This window comes from Ruditapes philippinarum, unplaced genomic scaffold (assembly GCF_026571515.1).
Source record: "Ruditapes philippinarum isolate M1 unplaced genomic scaffold, ASM2657151v2 ctg868_1_1_1_1, whole genome shotgun sequence".
In the NCBI taxonomy this organism is placed as follows: domain Eukaryota; kingdom Metazoa; phylum Mollusca; class Bivalvia; order Venerida; family Veneridae; genus Ruditapes; species Ruditapes philippinarum.
The window spans coordinates 68,081-87,513 of NW_026852866.1; the positions used below are offsets into that span (position 1 = coordinate 68,081).

General features: G+C 33.6%; 1 protein-coding gene across 2 annotated transcripts in view; it reads right to left on the bottom strand.

The window, feature by feature from the left end:
* Positions 1-18,990, bottom strand: part of LOC132726741 (sprouty-related, EVH1 domain-containing protein 2-like) — a 38,867-nt gene extending 19,877 nt beyond the window's left edge. Inside the window, exons 1-3 of one of the 2 annotated variants that reach the window (XM_060712100.1) lie at positions 18,628-18,990; positions 15,690-15,873; positions 232-400 (exon numbers count right to left, since the gene is read on the bottom strand). In XM_060712100.1, the coding sequence (XP_060568083.1) occupies positions 232-400; positions 15,690-15,873; positions 18,628-18,650 (376 nt within the window). In that variant the 5' untranslated portion in view covers positions 18,651-18,990. The remainder of the gene's footprint in view (positions 1-231; positions 401-15,689; positions 15,874-18,627) is intronic. The other variant, XM_060712105.1, reaches the window with a different exon arrangement.
* Positions 18,991-19,433: the final 443 nt, after the last annotated feature.

The window sequence follows — 19,433 nt, forward strand, 5'->3', positions numbered from 1 at the left end:
TGAACTGTAAAAGAGAAATAAGCCACACACCTTCCAACATTTTGATGTCTAAATAGGCCATGTAATTTAAATGCTGTACAATACGAAAAGATAATTCTATAACTGAGAAAATGATGCAGAGTACAACAAAGGTTACTGAATAACAAGAGCTCTAGCTGAAAAAGTGGTAAAACTGACTTCCATAATTTATTTCTTTACAATTCAAGTGGGTAAAAAGTTTAAAATACTCACCATCAGTTAAGTCAGCAACTGCCTTTCTTATACCCTTATCAAATGCTTTTGCATCATTGTAACGTTCAAATGTTAAGCCAAATCTTTTATCCTCAATGTGCCAATGGTGAAATTTTGGATTTGGTTTCGTATAACAAATGTCCTTTTTAATATCACATTTCAATACAACCTGTAAAACAAAATAAAAGCATATCTGAGAATAAGCAACAAAAATAAGAAGAAACATGGCAATGCCATGAAACCAGGTTTTTAATTATCACCATTGTAGATAAATATGTTGTATTTGAAATACAAATACAAGCAACAAACAATGTAACTATGTGCAATGTAAAACATGAATAATGTAGGAGGAATTGCCACAGAGGAAGTGTTCACTATAATTATATTCTGTATAAGGAAAAAAAACAAAGGGCCATAATTAAATAAACAAGAGCTGTCCGTAAGACAGCGCGCTCGACTTTTTTAGTGCTTGCCTATAATACAAAACATTGACAGTTAAGGGCCATAATTCAAATAAAATCTTTGACAGAATTACCTTCTCCTGGACATGTTTGGGAATCATGATTGTAAACAAGTATTCCAACTTTCAAATTAATATCTCAAACAGTTCAGTCAAAAAGTGGACTGGTACTAAAAACTTAACCAAGATTCTAAGTCGATAAAAGGCCTTAATTTTTAAAACAAATCCTTGACAGAGTTACCTTCTCTTGCGTACAGATGGGGGTAATGATGTGAAATAGCATTAAAAGTTTCAAAGCAATATCTCAAAGGGTTAAGGCAATAAGTGGATTTTACCCATATTCAATGTATTTTCTAAGTCAAAAAGGGGCATACTTCTGTCAAAAACCTTGACAGAGTTATGTCCTCTTGTCTGTTGATGAAGGTCGTGATGGTAAACAAGTATGGTCAGTTTCAAAGCAATACCTCCAATGGTTTTGAAATAAAGTGAGGTGGTACAAAAAACTTAACCAAGCTCAATACACTTTCTAAGTCAAAAAAGGGCCATAATTCTGTCAAAAACCTTGACAGAGTTATGTACTCTTGTCTGTAGATGGAGGTTATGATGGTGAACAAGTATGGTAAGTTTCAAAGCCATACTTGTAATACTTCTGAAATAAAGTGGGGTGGTACGAAAAACTTAACCAAGGTGTGACGCCAACGCTAACGCTAACGCCGACGCCGACGCGAGTAGGATAGCTCCCCTTTTCATAGAAAAGTCGAGCTAAAAATTATTCAATCACAAAACCCCGACAATATGTGCCAGGGCACTGGATGACAAAGCTTCTGTGAAAGTTTGAACAAAATCCGTTGAGAAATGTAGGAGTTCAGCACAGAAGAATTTTTTCACTATATATTCTGTATAAGGAAAAATAACAAAGGGCCATAATAAGGTCAAATATTATCCAATCACAAAACCCTGATAATGTGCGCCAGGGCACTTGATAACAAAGCTTCTGTGAAAGTTTGGTCAAAATCTGTTGAGAAATGTAGGAGAAGTTGCGCATGGTAAAAATTGTTCACTATATAATCTGTATAAGGAAAAAAAACAAAGGGCCATAATTAGGTCAAATATTATACAATCACAAAACCCTGACAATATGCCCTAAGGCACTTGATGACAAAGCCTGTGTGAAAGTTTGGTCAAAATCCATTGAGAAATGTAGGAACAGTTGGGCACAGAAGAAATTATTCACTATATATTCTATATAAGGAAAAAAAACAAAGGGCCATAATTAGGTCAAATATTATCCAATCACAAAACCCCGACAATATGCGCCAGGGTACTTGATGACAAAGCCTCTGTGAAAGTTTGGTCAAAATCCATTGAGAATTGTAGGAACAGTTGGGCACAGAAGAAATTATTCACTATATATTCTATATAAGGAAAAAAAACAAAGGGCCATAATTAGGTCAAATATTATCCAATCACAAAACCCTAATAATATGCCCCAGGTCACTTGATGACAAAGCTTCTGTGAAAGTTTGGTCAAAATCCGTTGAAAAATATAGGAGGAGTTGCGCACAGAAGAAATTGTTTACGCCCGCCCGCCCGTCCGCCGATCCGCCCGCCGACATACCTCAATCTAATAACCAGTTTTTTCCTTTGGAAAACCTGGTTAAAAATGTAAGTAACAACATGTTGCAACATTAACCATGATAAAACAATTTCATCTTAATTATTAAATTCATTTATTGTCAGAGCTATTAGTATGTGACAAATATTAAATTCTAATGAACCATCAAGAAACAATTCTCTGTTAATTATTAAATTTATTTATTGTCAGTGCTTAGTATGTGACAAATATTAAATTCTTATTACACCTGTACTTATTCTATTATTGTCAGTACTACTAGTATTTGTACTGGTCAGTAAATGCAAGAAGAGCTTTTCTTAGTGTTGATAATAAACCTTGACCTTTGGATGCAAATAAGTCATGAATGACAAAGCTGTGCCTGAAAGAAGATAATCACTTTTGATATACAAGGAATGACAAAATTGTTCACTGGACACAACCATCAATACACTTTATGAAAAACTTCATAATCATGACTTTGGAATGTGATCTTGACCTTTGAGGAAGGGACCTGATTCATGCTTGTCGTCATTATGTCCAATAGGTGTGTCACAGTTAAAAACAAAATGCCAACCGTTTAAACCTTTAACCAACCATACTAATAAAAGATTTTCAACATTAACTTTGTTTCTCTATGACAAAATATGCCATTTTGTTCATATTTTGTTGTACTCAAAATGATAACAATACAATCATATATCCGAATATGGAGTAACTACTTTCCACTAGGGTTGTATCATATTCCATCAGATCGGACAAAAAATACATTGTTAAGTACAACTAAAATACAAACAATAGTCATATCTTGTCATAAAAAACTTAGGTGATATTTAGAATCAATTTAAAACTTCTCTGCCCGTTAGTCAAATACTAACGGTTACCGTTTATTGAATTTTCTAACCGATTTTAGCAAAAAAAAACGTCCATACCCGTTTTAACAGATAACACCCCTAATGTTTAACACATTTATCATTATATGCAACATATTTATCCAAAACAATTTTTTAATCCATCCAGAAATCAAAGAATTGTTGACCAAACTAAAACATCAGTGTTCTTTTACAAAAGTTCATACCACTTTTGATCAACAAGTATGGCCTTACCCATCCAGGGTTCTAGCCAGATATTTCTGAAGGCATGTTGCAAAATTTAAGATTTATAGGCAATTGGCTCGATTTGGAATATTGATAGCTTATAGGGAAGGGGAGAGTATGTTAGCAATATGAGCTAAGTAAGTATCTGCCAGTTTTGTATTTATATATCATAAATTATGTAATACCTGACAAGGTCTTCATATTATATAAGCTTGCTGAGTGTAGGACAAAAGCCCTCCCTTTTTTTATAACGGGAGGGCATTTGTCCGCCAAGTCATTTTCATGGGAGGGCTTTTGTACACCCTGTTATTTTCAAGAGAGGGCTTTTGTCCGCCCTGTCATTTTCACGGGAGGGCTTTTGTCCGTCTTGTCATTTTTTGACCGGAGGGCTTTTGTTCGGGAGGGCTTTTGTCTGTTTCCCAAGCTTGCTTTATACCAAGTTTGATACCTAACTTTAGTTATTGTCTGAAAACCATTTTCTATTTTTAGTAATGGTGACCTTGACCTCAGGGGGTCCAAATGCAATACTAATCGTGGTCTTCACATAAGCTTGCTATAAACAAAGTTAAGTAAGTAAGTAACAACTTTATTTAATGAGGCTACCCCCCTCTTCCATGCGGGCCTCAGTATATACAAAACAACATAAAATACAATCACAATCAACATTTAGACAACATAAATATGTACATTAAACATCATATCAATACAATAAATAAGGAAACAATTTTTTTTTCTTCTTACATAGAGAAGTGACATTTCATAACTTCACTTCAGCATGGAAAGTACCAATGTTGAAGAATTAGACATTTATAGGCCTGTTCTATTAACAGTTTTTATTATACTTTTTATATTGTACATTAAATTATTGTTTTTGGAAACAATTAGTTAGAAAATTGCCACTGGATATAGGAGGCTTGAAATTTCCTCAGGGTATCAGAATTTCGAATATGTATTGGTATGTTGGCTCATACCACAGGACCAAAGTAATTAAATGATTTTCTAAAAAATTCTGTTTTTTTTTGCTTTTTCATTTTGTATAGATCTTAAGTTAAAGTCATGTTTGTCATTTACTGTTTGGAATTTATTTTTCATATAAACAGGAAAGGATGGTTCATTTATACATGAATATTGCCTTTTTATACATAATTATTTGGTCAAAGGACATCCAATGTAATTCATTAAATAGAACATTTAATGGGGTATCAAAACTTTTATCTGAAATAATTCTTGCAGCTTTTTTTTGAAAGTTGACAATTTGTGAAAGTTTCCCGAAATAATGCAACAGTAGTCAATATGTGGCAGAATATATGCATTAAAAAAGAGTTTTCTTGAGTGGAGATCAAGGTACTGTTTGATTCAAAGAAGCAATTTTAGAGCTGTGAATTGCATTTTTTAATAGTATTTTGAATTTGTGTTTTCCATTTAAGATTTTTGTCAACCTGGACGCTGGGAGGAAGAAGTGAAGTTGGAAACAAAATATGTTGTCTGTTCTTTTACAGAATCATTTAATAGGGGATTTCCTATTTGGCATTTTATGCCAAAATAATTTCAAATTCTTCCACCAATGAGTTATTGTGCGGGCAAGCTGTCACATCTCACCTTGAGGTATGACCTTTAGCTTAGTCAAACGGTTCTTGTGCGTGTGATGCTGAACATTGATACCAGGTTATTTAAAATTACACCAGCTATAGTGATAAGAGTTATGGTACAGACAAGCTGTTTTGACATCATTTTCATTTCTGCATTTGACCTTAAAGTAAGACCTTGACCTTTGACCTAGCCACATGGTTCTTGTGGACAACATGCCATCTCATTATTGTGAACATTTGTGCCAAGTTATTTGAAATTCTACCTTCTAATGACAGAGGTACAACCTGAAAAAGGACAGACACACACATAATTATAGACAAAAATTGACCAATCAATAGAATTTGCAATAAATAAGACACTATACTTTGTTTTTATTTTTTGGTGTTTAATAATCATTTACAAATTTATACTTATTTTCAATATGCATGCATATGTCAACTTGTTTTATCCGCATGTTACATTTGAGCTGCATTTTAAGCAAGAACACATACATGTGTGGACATGTTATCAGACTAAAGTTATCTATATGTACTTTATGAAAACATGAATAGCTACAGAAAATCAGTCAAATTATAGCAGCCAAACACTGTTGTCGCTGTTTTAGAAAAAGACCATAGATAATTAATTTTAAAAAAGAGACAACAATTTTCACATGATAACTATGCATTTAAATGAAAATTTAATTAATCAAAATGTGTTTGAATATTCAGAATCTTATCCTAATGCTTGATCGTTGGTTTATATCCCTAATTTATAACTCTATATGAATGAAAGAAATTAGACAACAGTACTGGTTGGTTCCAGGAATCGGACTCGAAAGTGATTAATGTAAGTTGCAAGAACTTGTTTCGCAATCGAGCTTAAATAAATATGTTTAAACCAACCAAAGAAATTAGGCAAACAAAATCACTTATAATACAACTAAATTATTTCATCCACAAAAGAGCACTTAAGAAGCAATTCAGTTGATAGTAAAACATGATGACCTAGATTTTTAATGAATTGCTATTTAACATTAATTGCATTTATATGTTACATACTAAAATATTTCATTCATACTATCAGCCATGTAATGTACACAATGTATACAGTGTTATCATTTGTATGATACACTAGGTTAAACAATGGGTGAACATTATACAAGATTTGATGGAAAGGGAAGAAGTGTTGTCAAGAATGACAGCTAGTTTAACTATTTCAGTCCTTGATTGAAGTTAAATGGGGCAAAGTGGGACAAAACTGATCATAAATTGTTAAATTGTTAATTACATCAAGGACAAATTTTGACGAATAATTACAAATAAAATTGTGTACACTTTATATTTCTGGCTTTAGTCAGTCCGTCATCCATGGACAGTTCTGGAATAAATGAAATATGCATCACTGTCAAGAGGTTGTTTCTTTGGTCAGACGTTCATTTATTGAGAAAATAACTTAACCCATTACCCAATATATATGCCTTTTAACGCCTTTTTCAACCCTCCCCCTTTTTGTTGTCTCAAATGGTGAAAAAAAGCTTGTTTTTGTTTGAGAAATGTTGTTGAAAAAAGTGACAACTTTTTCGGCGCGGCCCCCAACCAAAAGATACTATGGGTTGCCAGTTTGGAGAGTTTGAAGGGGGGCAGTAGTCCCCTTCATCGCCAAGAAAATTTTGGACATGTGAGAAGCTAAGATGATCCCAGATCAATCATAAGGTAACGTGTAACCAACGCTGAAAAGCATTTGACTCTATCTCAATCCATTGAGAAGTTGCAGCACTTTGAAATCAATTTTGATGGAAAAAATTAACGCAAAATAGTGATTTTTGGCAATTTTGAGATGTCCCTCATTGCAAAATTGGGACCTGGGCATGTTGTTACAAAGGCAATGGTCCAGTCAATTTGATTAGTATTAAAGCAGTTTTTATAGTGTTATAGCAATTTAACTTGTAACGGGAGACTTTTCAATGAAAACAGCCATTTTTCACAAAATGCTCATGAAGTAATGGATTAATAAAGAGGTCAATCCTCTATCTGCAAGTCTTAAAATTTTAATATAGTCTGCATTTACCCATAACCTGTTACAACCTACATGTGTCCGGCTGCTCATTGATGGACACTTTTTAAATCAAAAGTCCAGTTTTCAGAATTCAGAAGTTTCCGTATTCTAAGGATATTTTTTCAAAGAATTAATATGGGGAAAAAATCAGAGATTTATCAAATCATCAAGTTTTCAGAGGATTTTACTTTTCAGAGGATTTTACTGTATATTGAAAGTAAAATGAGCTGCGTCACGACAAAACCAACAGAATGGGTTTGCGACCAGCATCCGCGCAGTCTGATCAGGATCCATGCTGTTCGCTTAAAAACCCTATAACAAGTAGAGAAACTGATAGCGAACAGCATGGATCCTGATCAGACTGCGCGGATGAGCAGGCTTGTCTGGATCCATGCTGGTCGCAAACCCATTATGTTGGTTTTGTCGTGATGCGGCTAAAATATATTTACATACAGTATGAAATTGCAATAGATAGTACTGTGGAAACTTTATGAAAATGTGCATGTTATAAACTGTCATCATGGTGTTATGCATGTTTGTCTTAATGGCCATCACAAATACAGCATGATAAAAGAAAGTGTGATTTCTTCTTTTTAGGACTCACTGGGCTCCAAAAATTAAGCAAACCAGAAAAAACAGAAGATAAAATATAGGAAACATTACAGGGAGAAACAGTTTTAAATTGTATATACTAGGAATCATTAGGCCACTTCTTTTATATTTCTTGGTTTACAAAACCAGCGACCCGAAATATTTGTAAATTGGAAAAAAAATAAAACTGAAATTTCCACTTTTTTTCCCCCGATGCAAAAAAAAATTATCCGATAAGCGCGATAAATATGAGTACGAAAATTCGAATATTTTTGAGTACGAATCTATATAACACAACATTCGGACTACCTCGGATAACTACCACAGTTCATGGTAAAACAACAATGGCGGCGCCCTTGAGCGGCACTGTTTATTTCCAAGTTGATTTTGTTGGAATTAAAGATTTGCCAACCAGACGGGCTTTTTTAAAGGCTGCCGTTGATGAGGACATCGGCACGGCTATAAGCCGTATCCTTCCTCGAGAAGATTTAATGGTTTGATTTACGATATATTTGCTAGTATATTGTTAACTTGTATTTTTCTTTTCGTCGAAATGCTCAGCCGGGACCGGTTCGGACACACATCCGATCAGTATAAACCGGGAGAAGTGCTGCTTTATAATATGAAAAAGGCAAAGCCTCAAAGCGAGCTCGATGTACTTTTAACGTGAAATAGTATGAAATAATCGCTCATTTTTATTCCGAGTGCGTGTGACGTCACACTTACTGTGTTAAATATGGCTCCGCCCCTGTCGTTAAATGAATAACGAGTTTTGAAAACGTTAATAAAACTTTGTTTGTTTATTTCATTTCACTCTATAATTTTACTAAGCGAAATAAAGATTATTAAAAGTGAAATAAATGTAAACGTAAACAACACTTTAAACGTCTGTACAGCGTTAACGACTGAATAAAAGATATTGGTGTTCGGATTCATTTTCTTAGTTAGACCATTATCTTTCATTCTAGATAGTTTTCACAACAAATTTCGAAAAAAAAAGGTTTATATTTATCAGATTTTTCAAACAAAATGGCGCCTTCAATTTTCATTTTACATTTTCCGTTTTAAAACTGTCATTCGATATTTTATACACAGCTTCCGTTATTCTGGTTCCCTGTCCAATTATGGTTCCCATAGATGTGCGCGGGTGACCAGTCTACACATCCGTTTTCAGTCAGAATTCCTCAGTTTTTATCGTTATCTTTAAATTCGAAAAGTTGCGATGTGTCCAATTCGGTACTTCGGACGAAAGTTTTCAAAACCATCACTTAGCAGGTGCTCGCGTTACCGTAAAGCTCGCTTTGCGAGCAGGCCCTTCGGGCCAGCTCGTCGAGCTCGCTAATAATCAAGGAAGTTAACATGAAAGCTACATTGTATACTAAGGAAAAACAACAATAAAAAGATGTTTAAATTACTGTTTTTGCTTATGTCAATAGAAGAATGACACTATTTTTGACAAAATAGTGTTTTATGTGCACCATACAAGATTTTTTTTTTTACAATATACCCGATGGACCTTTTTGAGGTTTTTTTTTTTTTTTTTTTTTTTCGACCACCCAGTGGACATTTTTGAAAAAAAATTTTGTAAACCAAGAAAAAGAAAAGAAGTGGCCTTACTAGGAGAAACAGTTTTAAATTGTAACAATACCAAAAATGTGAATTGCTATTGTATTAAATGTTGAATATTGTTGATGTATCAAAGCTTAATTTTTGAAAACTAGAGCTGTCATGCAAGTGAAGAATGCCCCCGAAAAGTTTCTTAAGCATGCAGGTATTATGAAAACTATTGAAAAGAAAAGAGAATGAAAGTAACTAATTGCTTAATATTGTTCTTCTGAAATGAAGTGATATTTATAGCAAACTAAACACCTTGGCACAAGGGTCTTGGATGAGACACATCATCTTGATGTGGTAGACATTTATGCCAAGCTATTAAAATCCTTCTATGCATGACAATGTTACAGTTTGGGAAATTAATGTGTACCTTAAACAGGCTGTGAAAATTCTCGATCAGGCTTAGACATAAAATATCATATTTCTAGAAAAAAAAATTAATATGTTCTTTCTCACTTGTTTTGTTTATTAAGCATTGATATATGATACAAACAAGAACCGGTTGAACCGGGTGATGCTCCCCGAGAAGGTTCTGGACACAGGAAAGTATAAAAAAAATGAACAAAGGGTAAAAACTCCAAAATTAGGCAAAGCGGAGTTATGTTTTTTTGCACTACACTTCTATTCAATGAGATCTATCTATCTATAAAGTTTCCTGATGATATCAGAGTTATGTCCCGGGTAAAAGTCAAAGTGTAAAAATGAACAAAGGGCAATAACTCCAAAATTAGACCAGGCTTTGTTTAGGTTCTTTAAGCATTGCAGTTCTATCCAATTATATCTAGCTACCTACAAAGTTTCATGTTGTTATCTCTAATAGTTTTAAAGTAATGTCCAGGACAAAAGTAAAAAAGTAAAAATAAACAAAGGGCAATTACTTCAAAATAAGGCAAGGCAGAGTAATGATTCTTAAGCACTGCACTTCCACCCAATGAGACCTATCTATCTACAAAGATTCATGTTGATATCTCTTATAATTTTAGAGTAATGTCCCAGACAAAGTTCAAAGTGTCAAAATGAACAAAGGGCAATAACTCCAAAAGTAGGCAAGACAGTGTTACAGTTCTTGTGCACTGCAAACTTACTCAATGAGATCTATCTACCTACAAAGTTTCATGTTGATATCTCTTATACATTAAGAGTTATGTCCCGGACAAAGTTCAAAGTGTAAAAATAAACAAAGGGGGATAATTCAAAAATTAGGCAAGGCAGAGTTAAGGTTCTTGTGCACTGCACACCTACTCAATGAGATCTATCTACCTACAAAGTTTCATGTTGATACCTCTTATACTTTTAGAGTTATGTCCCGGACAAAGTTCAAGGTGTAAAATAAACAAAGGGGGATAATTCAAAAATTAGACAAGGCAGAGTTAAGGTTCTTGTGCACTGCACACCTACTCAATAAGATCTATCTACCTACAAAGTTTCATGTTGATACATCTTATACTTTTAGAGTTATGTCCCGGACAAAGTTCAAAGTGTAAAATAAACAAAGGGGAATAATTCAAAAATCAGGCAAGGCAGAGTTACGGTTCTTGTGCACTGCACACCTACTCAATGAGATCTATCTACCTACAAAGTTTCATGTTGATACCTCTTATACTTTTAGAGTTATGTCCAGGACAAAGTTCAAAGTGTAAAATAAACAAAGGGGGATAATTCAAAAATTAGGCAAGGCAGCGTTATGGTTCTTGTGCACTGCACACCTACTCAATGAGATCTATCTACCTACAAAGTTTCATGTTGATACCTCTTATACTTTTAGAGTAATGTCCCGGACAAAGTTCAAAGTGTAAAATAAACAAAGGGGGATAATTCACAAATTAGGCAAGGCAGAGTTACGGTTCTTGTGCACTGCACACCTACTCAATGAGATCTTTCTACCTACAAAGAATCATGTTGAAACCTCTTATACATTTAGAGTTATGTCCGGGACAAAGTTCAAAGTGTAAAATAAACAAAGGGGGATATTCAAAAATTAGGCAAGGCATAGTTTCGGTTCTTGTGCACTGCACACCTACTCAATGAGATCTATCTACCTACAAAGTTTCATGTTGATACCTCTTATACTTTTAGAGTTATGTCCCGGACAAAGTTCAAAGTGTAAAAATAAACAAAGGGGAATAATTCAAAAATTAGGCAAGGCAGAGTTACAGTTCTTGTGCACTGCACACCTACTCAATGAGATCTATCTACCTACAAAGTTTCATGTTGATACCTCTTGTTGTTTCAAAGTTATGTCCCGGACAAGAAAAGGGGACGGACGGACGGAAAGACGGACGGACGGACAAGGCGGCGACTATATGCTCCCCCGAAATTTTTTCGGGGAGCATAAATAAAAATCAAAATATTTTGGTTATCTTTTATTTTCTTAGAATTATTTCCCTTTTTCCCATTTACAAGAAACAAAATATTTGATGTTAATAAAAATTATATTGTTATGTAAAATTCTAAATAAAAATGTGTCCAACAACTTCATTTTGCTCTAGATTATTGTGCCAATACCTTTATTCTATATATTTAGATTAAATATTCTGTTCCTGGCATTTATATTTTGACAATTCTTTGACACTGAACATTATACTTTGAAGTTTTCTCTGAAAACTGAATGAAATGTATGCTAACAGGTGTTGCCGCAATATAAATTAGTGTATAAAAAAGTTATTTAACCTATTTTGTTTCACACTTTGCATTATGTAACATACTTTTTAAGGACTAAAAGAATTATGTGTTATGAAAACATGAAAAAAGGGAAATCAATCTCACAAAAGTGACAGTAGCCAAATATTGTCTTTCTGTTTATGTCAAATATTATTCTCAATAAACAAACAAAATTTAAAAGAAATATCTTTATTTCTTTTCTAGAAATATGATTTTTTATGACATAAGCCCGATCGGGCATTTTCACCAGCCAGTTAAAACTCTTCTTATGAGCATCAGAGTGACCTTCACTCCGACCTTGACCTTGGATGTAGGAACATGGGTCTTACACACAACACATCTTCATGTGGTAGACATTTGTGCCAAGTTATTTTAAAACTCTCAATGCATGACAAAAGTATAGTCTGGACACAAATGTGTGTACCTGTAATCTCTTATTGTGATAGCGTGAAATATAAGTGTGGCCTTGACCTTTGAAGAAGGGATGTGGTTCTTGGATGCAACACAATGTTGTCATGTGATAGACATTTGTGCCAAAATATTTCAATATCCCTAAATGCATGACAAAGTTACAGTCTGGACATGATTGTTGTGTAAGCTGGGATGCACAGACAGTCATGAGCCTTAGCCAGGACACATCATCTTCATGTGGCAGACATTTGTGCCAAGTTATTTCAAAATCCTTCAAACTCTTCTTGAGAGAATGAGTACCTTCAAACTATAAGTGTAACTTTGACCTTGCAGGTAGAGACATGGGTCTTGGACGTGACATGTTGTCTTGATGTGGCAGACATTCTTGCCTAGTTATTTTAAAATCCTTCGATGCATGACAAAGTTACAGTTCAGACACAAATGTGTGTACCTCTAAACTCTAATTGTGATAAAATGAACTTCAAAATGGTAGTGTGACCTTTGAGGTAGGGATGTGATTCTTAGACATGACACATCGTCTTGATGTGGTAGACATTTATGCCAAGTTATTCTAAAATCCTTCGATGCATGACAAAGTTACAGTCCGGACACAAATGTGTGTACCTATAAATTCTTATTGAGATAAAGTGAAACTTCAGAATGTTAGTGTGACCTTGACCTTTGAGGTAGGGACATGATTCTTGGACACAACACATTGTCTCTTAATGTGGTGGACATTTATGCAAAGCTATTCTAAAATCCTTAATTGCAGTTACAGCCCGGACAAGATTATGTGTACCTATTAACTCTAATTGTGATAATGTGAAACTTCAAAATGTTAGTGTGACCTTGCCTTTGAGGTAGGGACATAATTCTTGTCTTGATGTGGTAGACATTTATACCTTCATTGTAGTTATTTTAAAATAATAGCGGAGACTCCCACTTACTGCAGCCATATTTTCAAAGATTTTCTTAAAATAAGGGGTATTTTCACAAATTAAAGAAATCTGCCTCCTTTTGATGTCAGAACTTCCTTCTTTGTTTATTGCAAATTCTAAAATCTCCCTCTTTTTGAAGAAAAAATCTCCCACTTGATCATCAAAAAAAGTTCACATGTATGGTGTGGCCTTGACTTTTGAAGAAGGGACATGGTTCTTGGATGTGACATATCGTTTTGTTTTGTAGACATTTGTGCCAAGCTATTTCAAAAGCCCTCAATGTGTCCGAACACGAATGAAATGGAGATGCACTGAGACGGACAGAGGGATGGTGTGATTTTAATATGCTGCCCAAAGTTTAGGGGCATAAAGAAAATTTGATAAAGAACTCCCAGGGTAAATTCAGCAATATAAGAATTAATAATTCTATATAATTAATAAAGTCCTCTGAATATGTTTTATACACATGTATGATATTCAGACAAAGTAAGTTAAACTGGATGATAAAGAACACATCCTGCTGTACATAGTAGTTTATACTAAATCATTCATTATGTATCTCACACCTAGAGATTTACTATAGAGCCTTGTAATGTCTGGCTCTTATACAGGAAAAATGCCGGAATAAATTTACCTGTCTTTTGTAAAACAACTTAATGTTACACAAATTATGTAGGAGTGTTTTTAAACTTGTATTCATTCATAATGTTTACCCAGTAATACTTCATGAGATAAAATAATTATTAATATTAAATAGATGTATTTCTAGGACATACTTTGTTTTTGTTCAAGTTTAAGAGTATTTCAATTATAATCAAATACTGGTTGTACATATGCCTGGCAATTCATTGACATAAGCTGACCTGGTTTATGCTAATTGTAGTTGTATATTATACAGTACAGGACAATGGTCATGTAAAACACAAAAAGTTCAAGGTATTAGGCAACTGGCTATTGGGGTGACCATTACCGGACAGTATGTCAGACAAAGGAAATTTTACATGATTCCCCCTACCCATTAGTGGTTTGGGCATAAGAATGACATCCAATTTGTTCAATGTTAACATTTTTATTTTTCCCAATATTAACCTGCCAGAATTTCAAATCCTAAATTATACTTAAATGAAAATAATAACAACAAAAACCCCTGATGCACAACTACACATGCTGACCAACAGTCCTGTAAAGTTTAATAACTCTATGTCAAATATTTTTTGAGTTACTCAATACAAAAGTTGATAATTGATTTTTTTTTACTTTAATAGTCAATGGCAATTACTTTACAAAAACTGAATAAATCTACAAGCAAACAAAAGGAGCGTAATAACACATGCTAAATAACATTCCTGTAAAGTTTCATGACTCCAGGTCAAATACTTTTTACACATGACAAGATGAAAATTACAAATTTATACTAAGTCAAGGGCAATAACTCTACAAATACTAGTACTACAAAACCACCAGGTGCACAACTAAACATGCCGACCAACATTCCTGTAAAATTTCATGTTTCAGAGTGCGTAAAAAGGTAATTCCTCACAAAGAAAAAGTAATTCCCCAGAAAGAAAAAATTGATTGCTTAAATTCCAGTGTTCAATCTATTTCTCTTTTCAAGTCTTAGTAAGTAAGCAAAGTGACACCTGTGACATTAAAATAAGTTATATAACTTGTGTAGAACACCACAAGCGGATACTACATGCCAAACGCATTGTAGTTTCTGGTGAGAAGTTATTTTTATTATACAAATCTATGTAAATTAAGTGACTGCTAGGGGGGCCATTTTTGACCCCTGGGGTATGACTTATATAATTTTTTATTTTAGAGTTCCACTAGGCAATGCAACCGGCCATATATCTCAGCTCTTGGAATTGTATTTGTAGCTTTCACAAAAGACTTTAATGTATTTTCCTATATACAAAACTTAAAAGTAAGGGTCTTTATTCAACAGTTTTTGACACCAAACTTCAGCCCCATTTCACTCTCCATTAAGTATTTCAAGATAACATCAAATTCTTCTATTACCCGTGAGCCCCTGTCAAAAGTCCCCTAAAAGGCAAATTAGGGCGCTCAAAGTGCAATGAGACAATTATCATATCTGTTATCCATGATATTCAGTAAATATGAAAGATGAATCTACTGTGATTGTGGCTTCTCTGTTCTCAGTACAGAAACATGTTGATACCTTTCACTTGGCTTTAAAGCAAATAGTAATAAGATTTCAGACAATATTTTAGTTGAAAATGTTGTCAGTTATATAACTATTAAGACTAAGAGAATGAACATATTTGTGCCCATCTTTCCAAATAATATTATAAGTACACTAAAAGACTGATAAAAAGAGTAGAAGCTAGAATTTAATATGAGTCCATAACGGTTAACCCTGAGAGCATCAAAGTAACTTAAAACACTTAAAAGAAGTAAGGTTTTAATAACTGAGAGAAACATACAGAGTTATCAGCAATCCGCTGTCCAAGAATAAGATATTCATTCTTGCATGTGCTATCTTCAGCAGGTCTCACACGCCGTACTAGACCCACATAGCTGAGGCCACCACCACCCATTGGAACCCAACCTCCGCTTGAATCGTCGCGGGTCATAACCTGTGCCTGAACACGCACAAGTGTCTCATCACTGAAAATTAAAGAAGTAAGTCAATTAACACTTATCAAGCTAAATATCTTAATTAGATTGTCCATCATTCAATCAGCATAAAAAAGAAACATTCATATGTTTTAGGGAAAATTTCCACATAAATACTGACTGAAAAGTGACCAGAGTAGACCATGATCAGATGACAATGATGTGCCAGCTGATCTTAGTGTGCACTAGTCACATGGATATATTCAGTTGACTTTACAGACTAAACATATAGAGTTATTAACTTATACATTGTTCCTGCTTTTTTGGCATTTACAACATTCTTTTAATATTTGCTTACACCCAATGATCATAGAAATAAAGTTAATAATTTTGTAGTGAGTCTTTTTGAGGCAACAAAAGTTTATATATAAATTTAAAACAAGTAGTTAAATAATAAATTTACATATTTAGTGTTTATAATTATTGTCATAAGTTAATTTCATACTTGGTGTTAGTACTATAGACATATTTCTTTACTTTAAGGGTTTTTTCTTCTTATTCCAGGAGTTGTTTTTATTAAAATGATAATAAAATAGTTAAAAAAAAGGTTAGAGAGGCTGTTCCTGTAAGTTGGTATACGACAGTCTATCTAGTAGACTGGCCCTGTTCCGATAGTTACTTCACTGTTCATATCAATACATCATGCCATGGCAACATGATAGAATATTCAGAAATATTCAGAGAGACCAAATTCTTCAAATATATAATTAAAAATAAAATAAATAATAATTTTCAATTCTGTTTTCATTTTTTGTTTGTGTTCTAAAAGATGGTGATGACTGATAATTATGGCTTATAATGAATATTTATGGTATTTCATACTAATTTAAAGTTGTAAAAGTTACAGAAATAATGGTAGTACATTTCTACACCTCCATTAAGTGACACCTGCCTTAAGCAGCCAATAGGCTACTTCTCTTGACTAGCTGCTTAACCAACAGGTTGGACTGTATAGTAAGAATCTTGGTATCTTCAAATGATATAAATATAATTTGAATGCAGTTGTCAGTAGGAAACAACTGGACACCATGAATGACTGAGGAACCTTCTCAATGTAGATTTCAACCATGAATCTTGGCAATAGCAAACACATCTACTATAGGATGGTATGAATCCGGGTCAGCTGAGCTTGGACCTAAAACGTACTCGGCCCCAGAGTCAGCTTGGCCCCATTCCAACTCGGCACGGGCCCACTTTTCAATTTATTTATATGTTGTTTTGTTTATCACTTAAATTCAAAAACCTGGAAGATGTTTTCTTAAATTATTATTATAATTTTGGTAATTGAAATTAGGAAAAGACATTAAAGGACAGCTATCACCAATCAATTATCATGCACATATTAATGGTACCGATTATTCAGGTGATACAGTAATTATGATTTACGCAATCATTCAAATTTGATTAGTGTCCACCTACAACTAATTAGAAGCTCATGATAAATAAGTAAACATTTTTTTATTTCAAATTTTATTGAAGATTACTTTACACACAAAAAGCATATTTGTATTATATTAATTTCAACAAACATAACAAATTTTAGCTAAAGAGACTTCAGCGAACAGGTTTTATAGTACTGCTAGACCTGTTTGCTGAAGCCAATCCCATATGGAAATACAACCAGAGCTGTGACATATTTATGTAATTCAATCAATTTGCATTATTTGGACAAAAAAAGCTATTTAAATACAGGTAGTTAGATATATTTTGTACACTTCAGTCTATATTTTTTAACAAAAAAGGTTAGATTGATGAATAATGCCTCAAAGTTTATGCTGCCGTAATCATCACGTGACTTGCGAGAATTTTGGTTTAGATACCTTTGTATGACCCGTGATCCAAATGTTATTTTTAATTAAAATTTGGCTGTGCACTTCCTTTGCAAATAGGGTTGATCTATTACTTTAAACTAATGTTGCACAACGTCAAAATAAAAGCGACATAAGTTATGGAAGCCAGAAGTAAACAAATTTCTTCTAAATATACTTTAATTCTTCAAAAGAACAATTATATAATAATATACCAGATATCTCTTATTTTTCATTTTAAACAGCTTGCCTTGATAACATAATCAGAAAAGTTATTACGGTCAATATGGTTTTTTTAAAGTGGGCTGAATGACCCGTGCTGAGTTGACCTGGCCGAGTTGAATATAAAAAAGTCTGTGTTTGACAAAATATAAGTTAAATGTTTTAATTTCTCTACAAAATGGCTTAACACCTCAATACATTATTTTTCTTTTTAATTTAAATTATTCATGAACACAATAATGGCAACAAATCAAGATTATTATTGACAGGTAAATGCTCATAACTTTCATATATGTATGAGAAACAAACCAATCAGGTGTAATGGAAATGCAATAAAACACTTAAATGAATATTGGTCTCAATGGTTTACACACTACAAATCATATACACGAATGGTCCGAGATAAACTGACCAATATGACGTGTGAACCATTCATAACGATTTATGAATGAAAAATAATTTCCAACAAACAGGGCCTGACACAAATTTCCTCAACAAAAACAGCGTGTTTTAAATAACGAATCAAAACATATCGGAAGAATATCATAACATTGGGTAAGTACGACAGTATAAATGCCAGATCAGTTGTTTTGTTTTGAAAATCCAAAATACACAGAAAGACAGTCACCATCCCTAAAATGAGCAAGAAAACGAGCGTAGAACACCAAGAGATTAAGATTTTGAAAATAATTACTATTACAAAGATATAGCTTACTCTTTGTTTAAAGTTTCTGTCATCTTTCATAATCCATCTTTGATAGTATCTTGTCTTTATCACAAAATTACTTCAATCCTCATATTTTCTAAATTAGACAGGAAATGGGACCGCGACACACATCAAAAATCGGCAAACGCATAAAATAGTCCTTTGATTCGCAACAAAGTTGTATTTATGTGAAAAACGAGCAAAACTAGAACGGAAGGATATAACAAATTTTGCTTTGTTACTTTACAATTCTGTATTTTTTACAAAAGTATAACGCTATATTGAAATAATGTCTGGCAGCGCAATAATCCGCTTTTGTGAAAGATGGCGACATGATGAAAATAGTGCGAACCAAATTATGCACATAAGATATATTTTTAACAGCACTATATCCAGGGTTTTCATGCACACTTTTGTGAATTAAAGGCTATTAATTGATATTTTGAAGCGATATTCAACTGTGTCTTTCTAACATATTGAAACAATCGACCGAAATACCACATTACATTGATAAAATTAGCACGTGAACTTTGGCGTAAGAATTCTGGCCAATGGAACAAGAGGTCAACACCGTGCCTGTCAATCAACTACTTATGAATTAAAATGTCATCTGGCCTGTTGTGAAGGTCAAACGCATTAGGCGTGACGTCACATAAATTATGAATAGACAAAAACATAACTCCTCCTTCTTAAGTAAATTATGAATGGCACAGTCAGACGACGCTGGTGTAGATATGAGTACTCATTCTGTATCTGATTATCAATGTACTTTCAGGAAATCTGTTTTCCTTGTCGGTGCATCGGCGTAGCGCCAG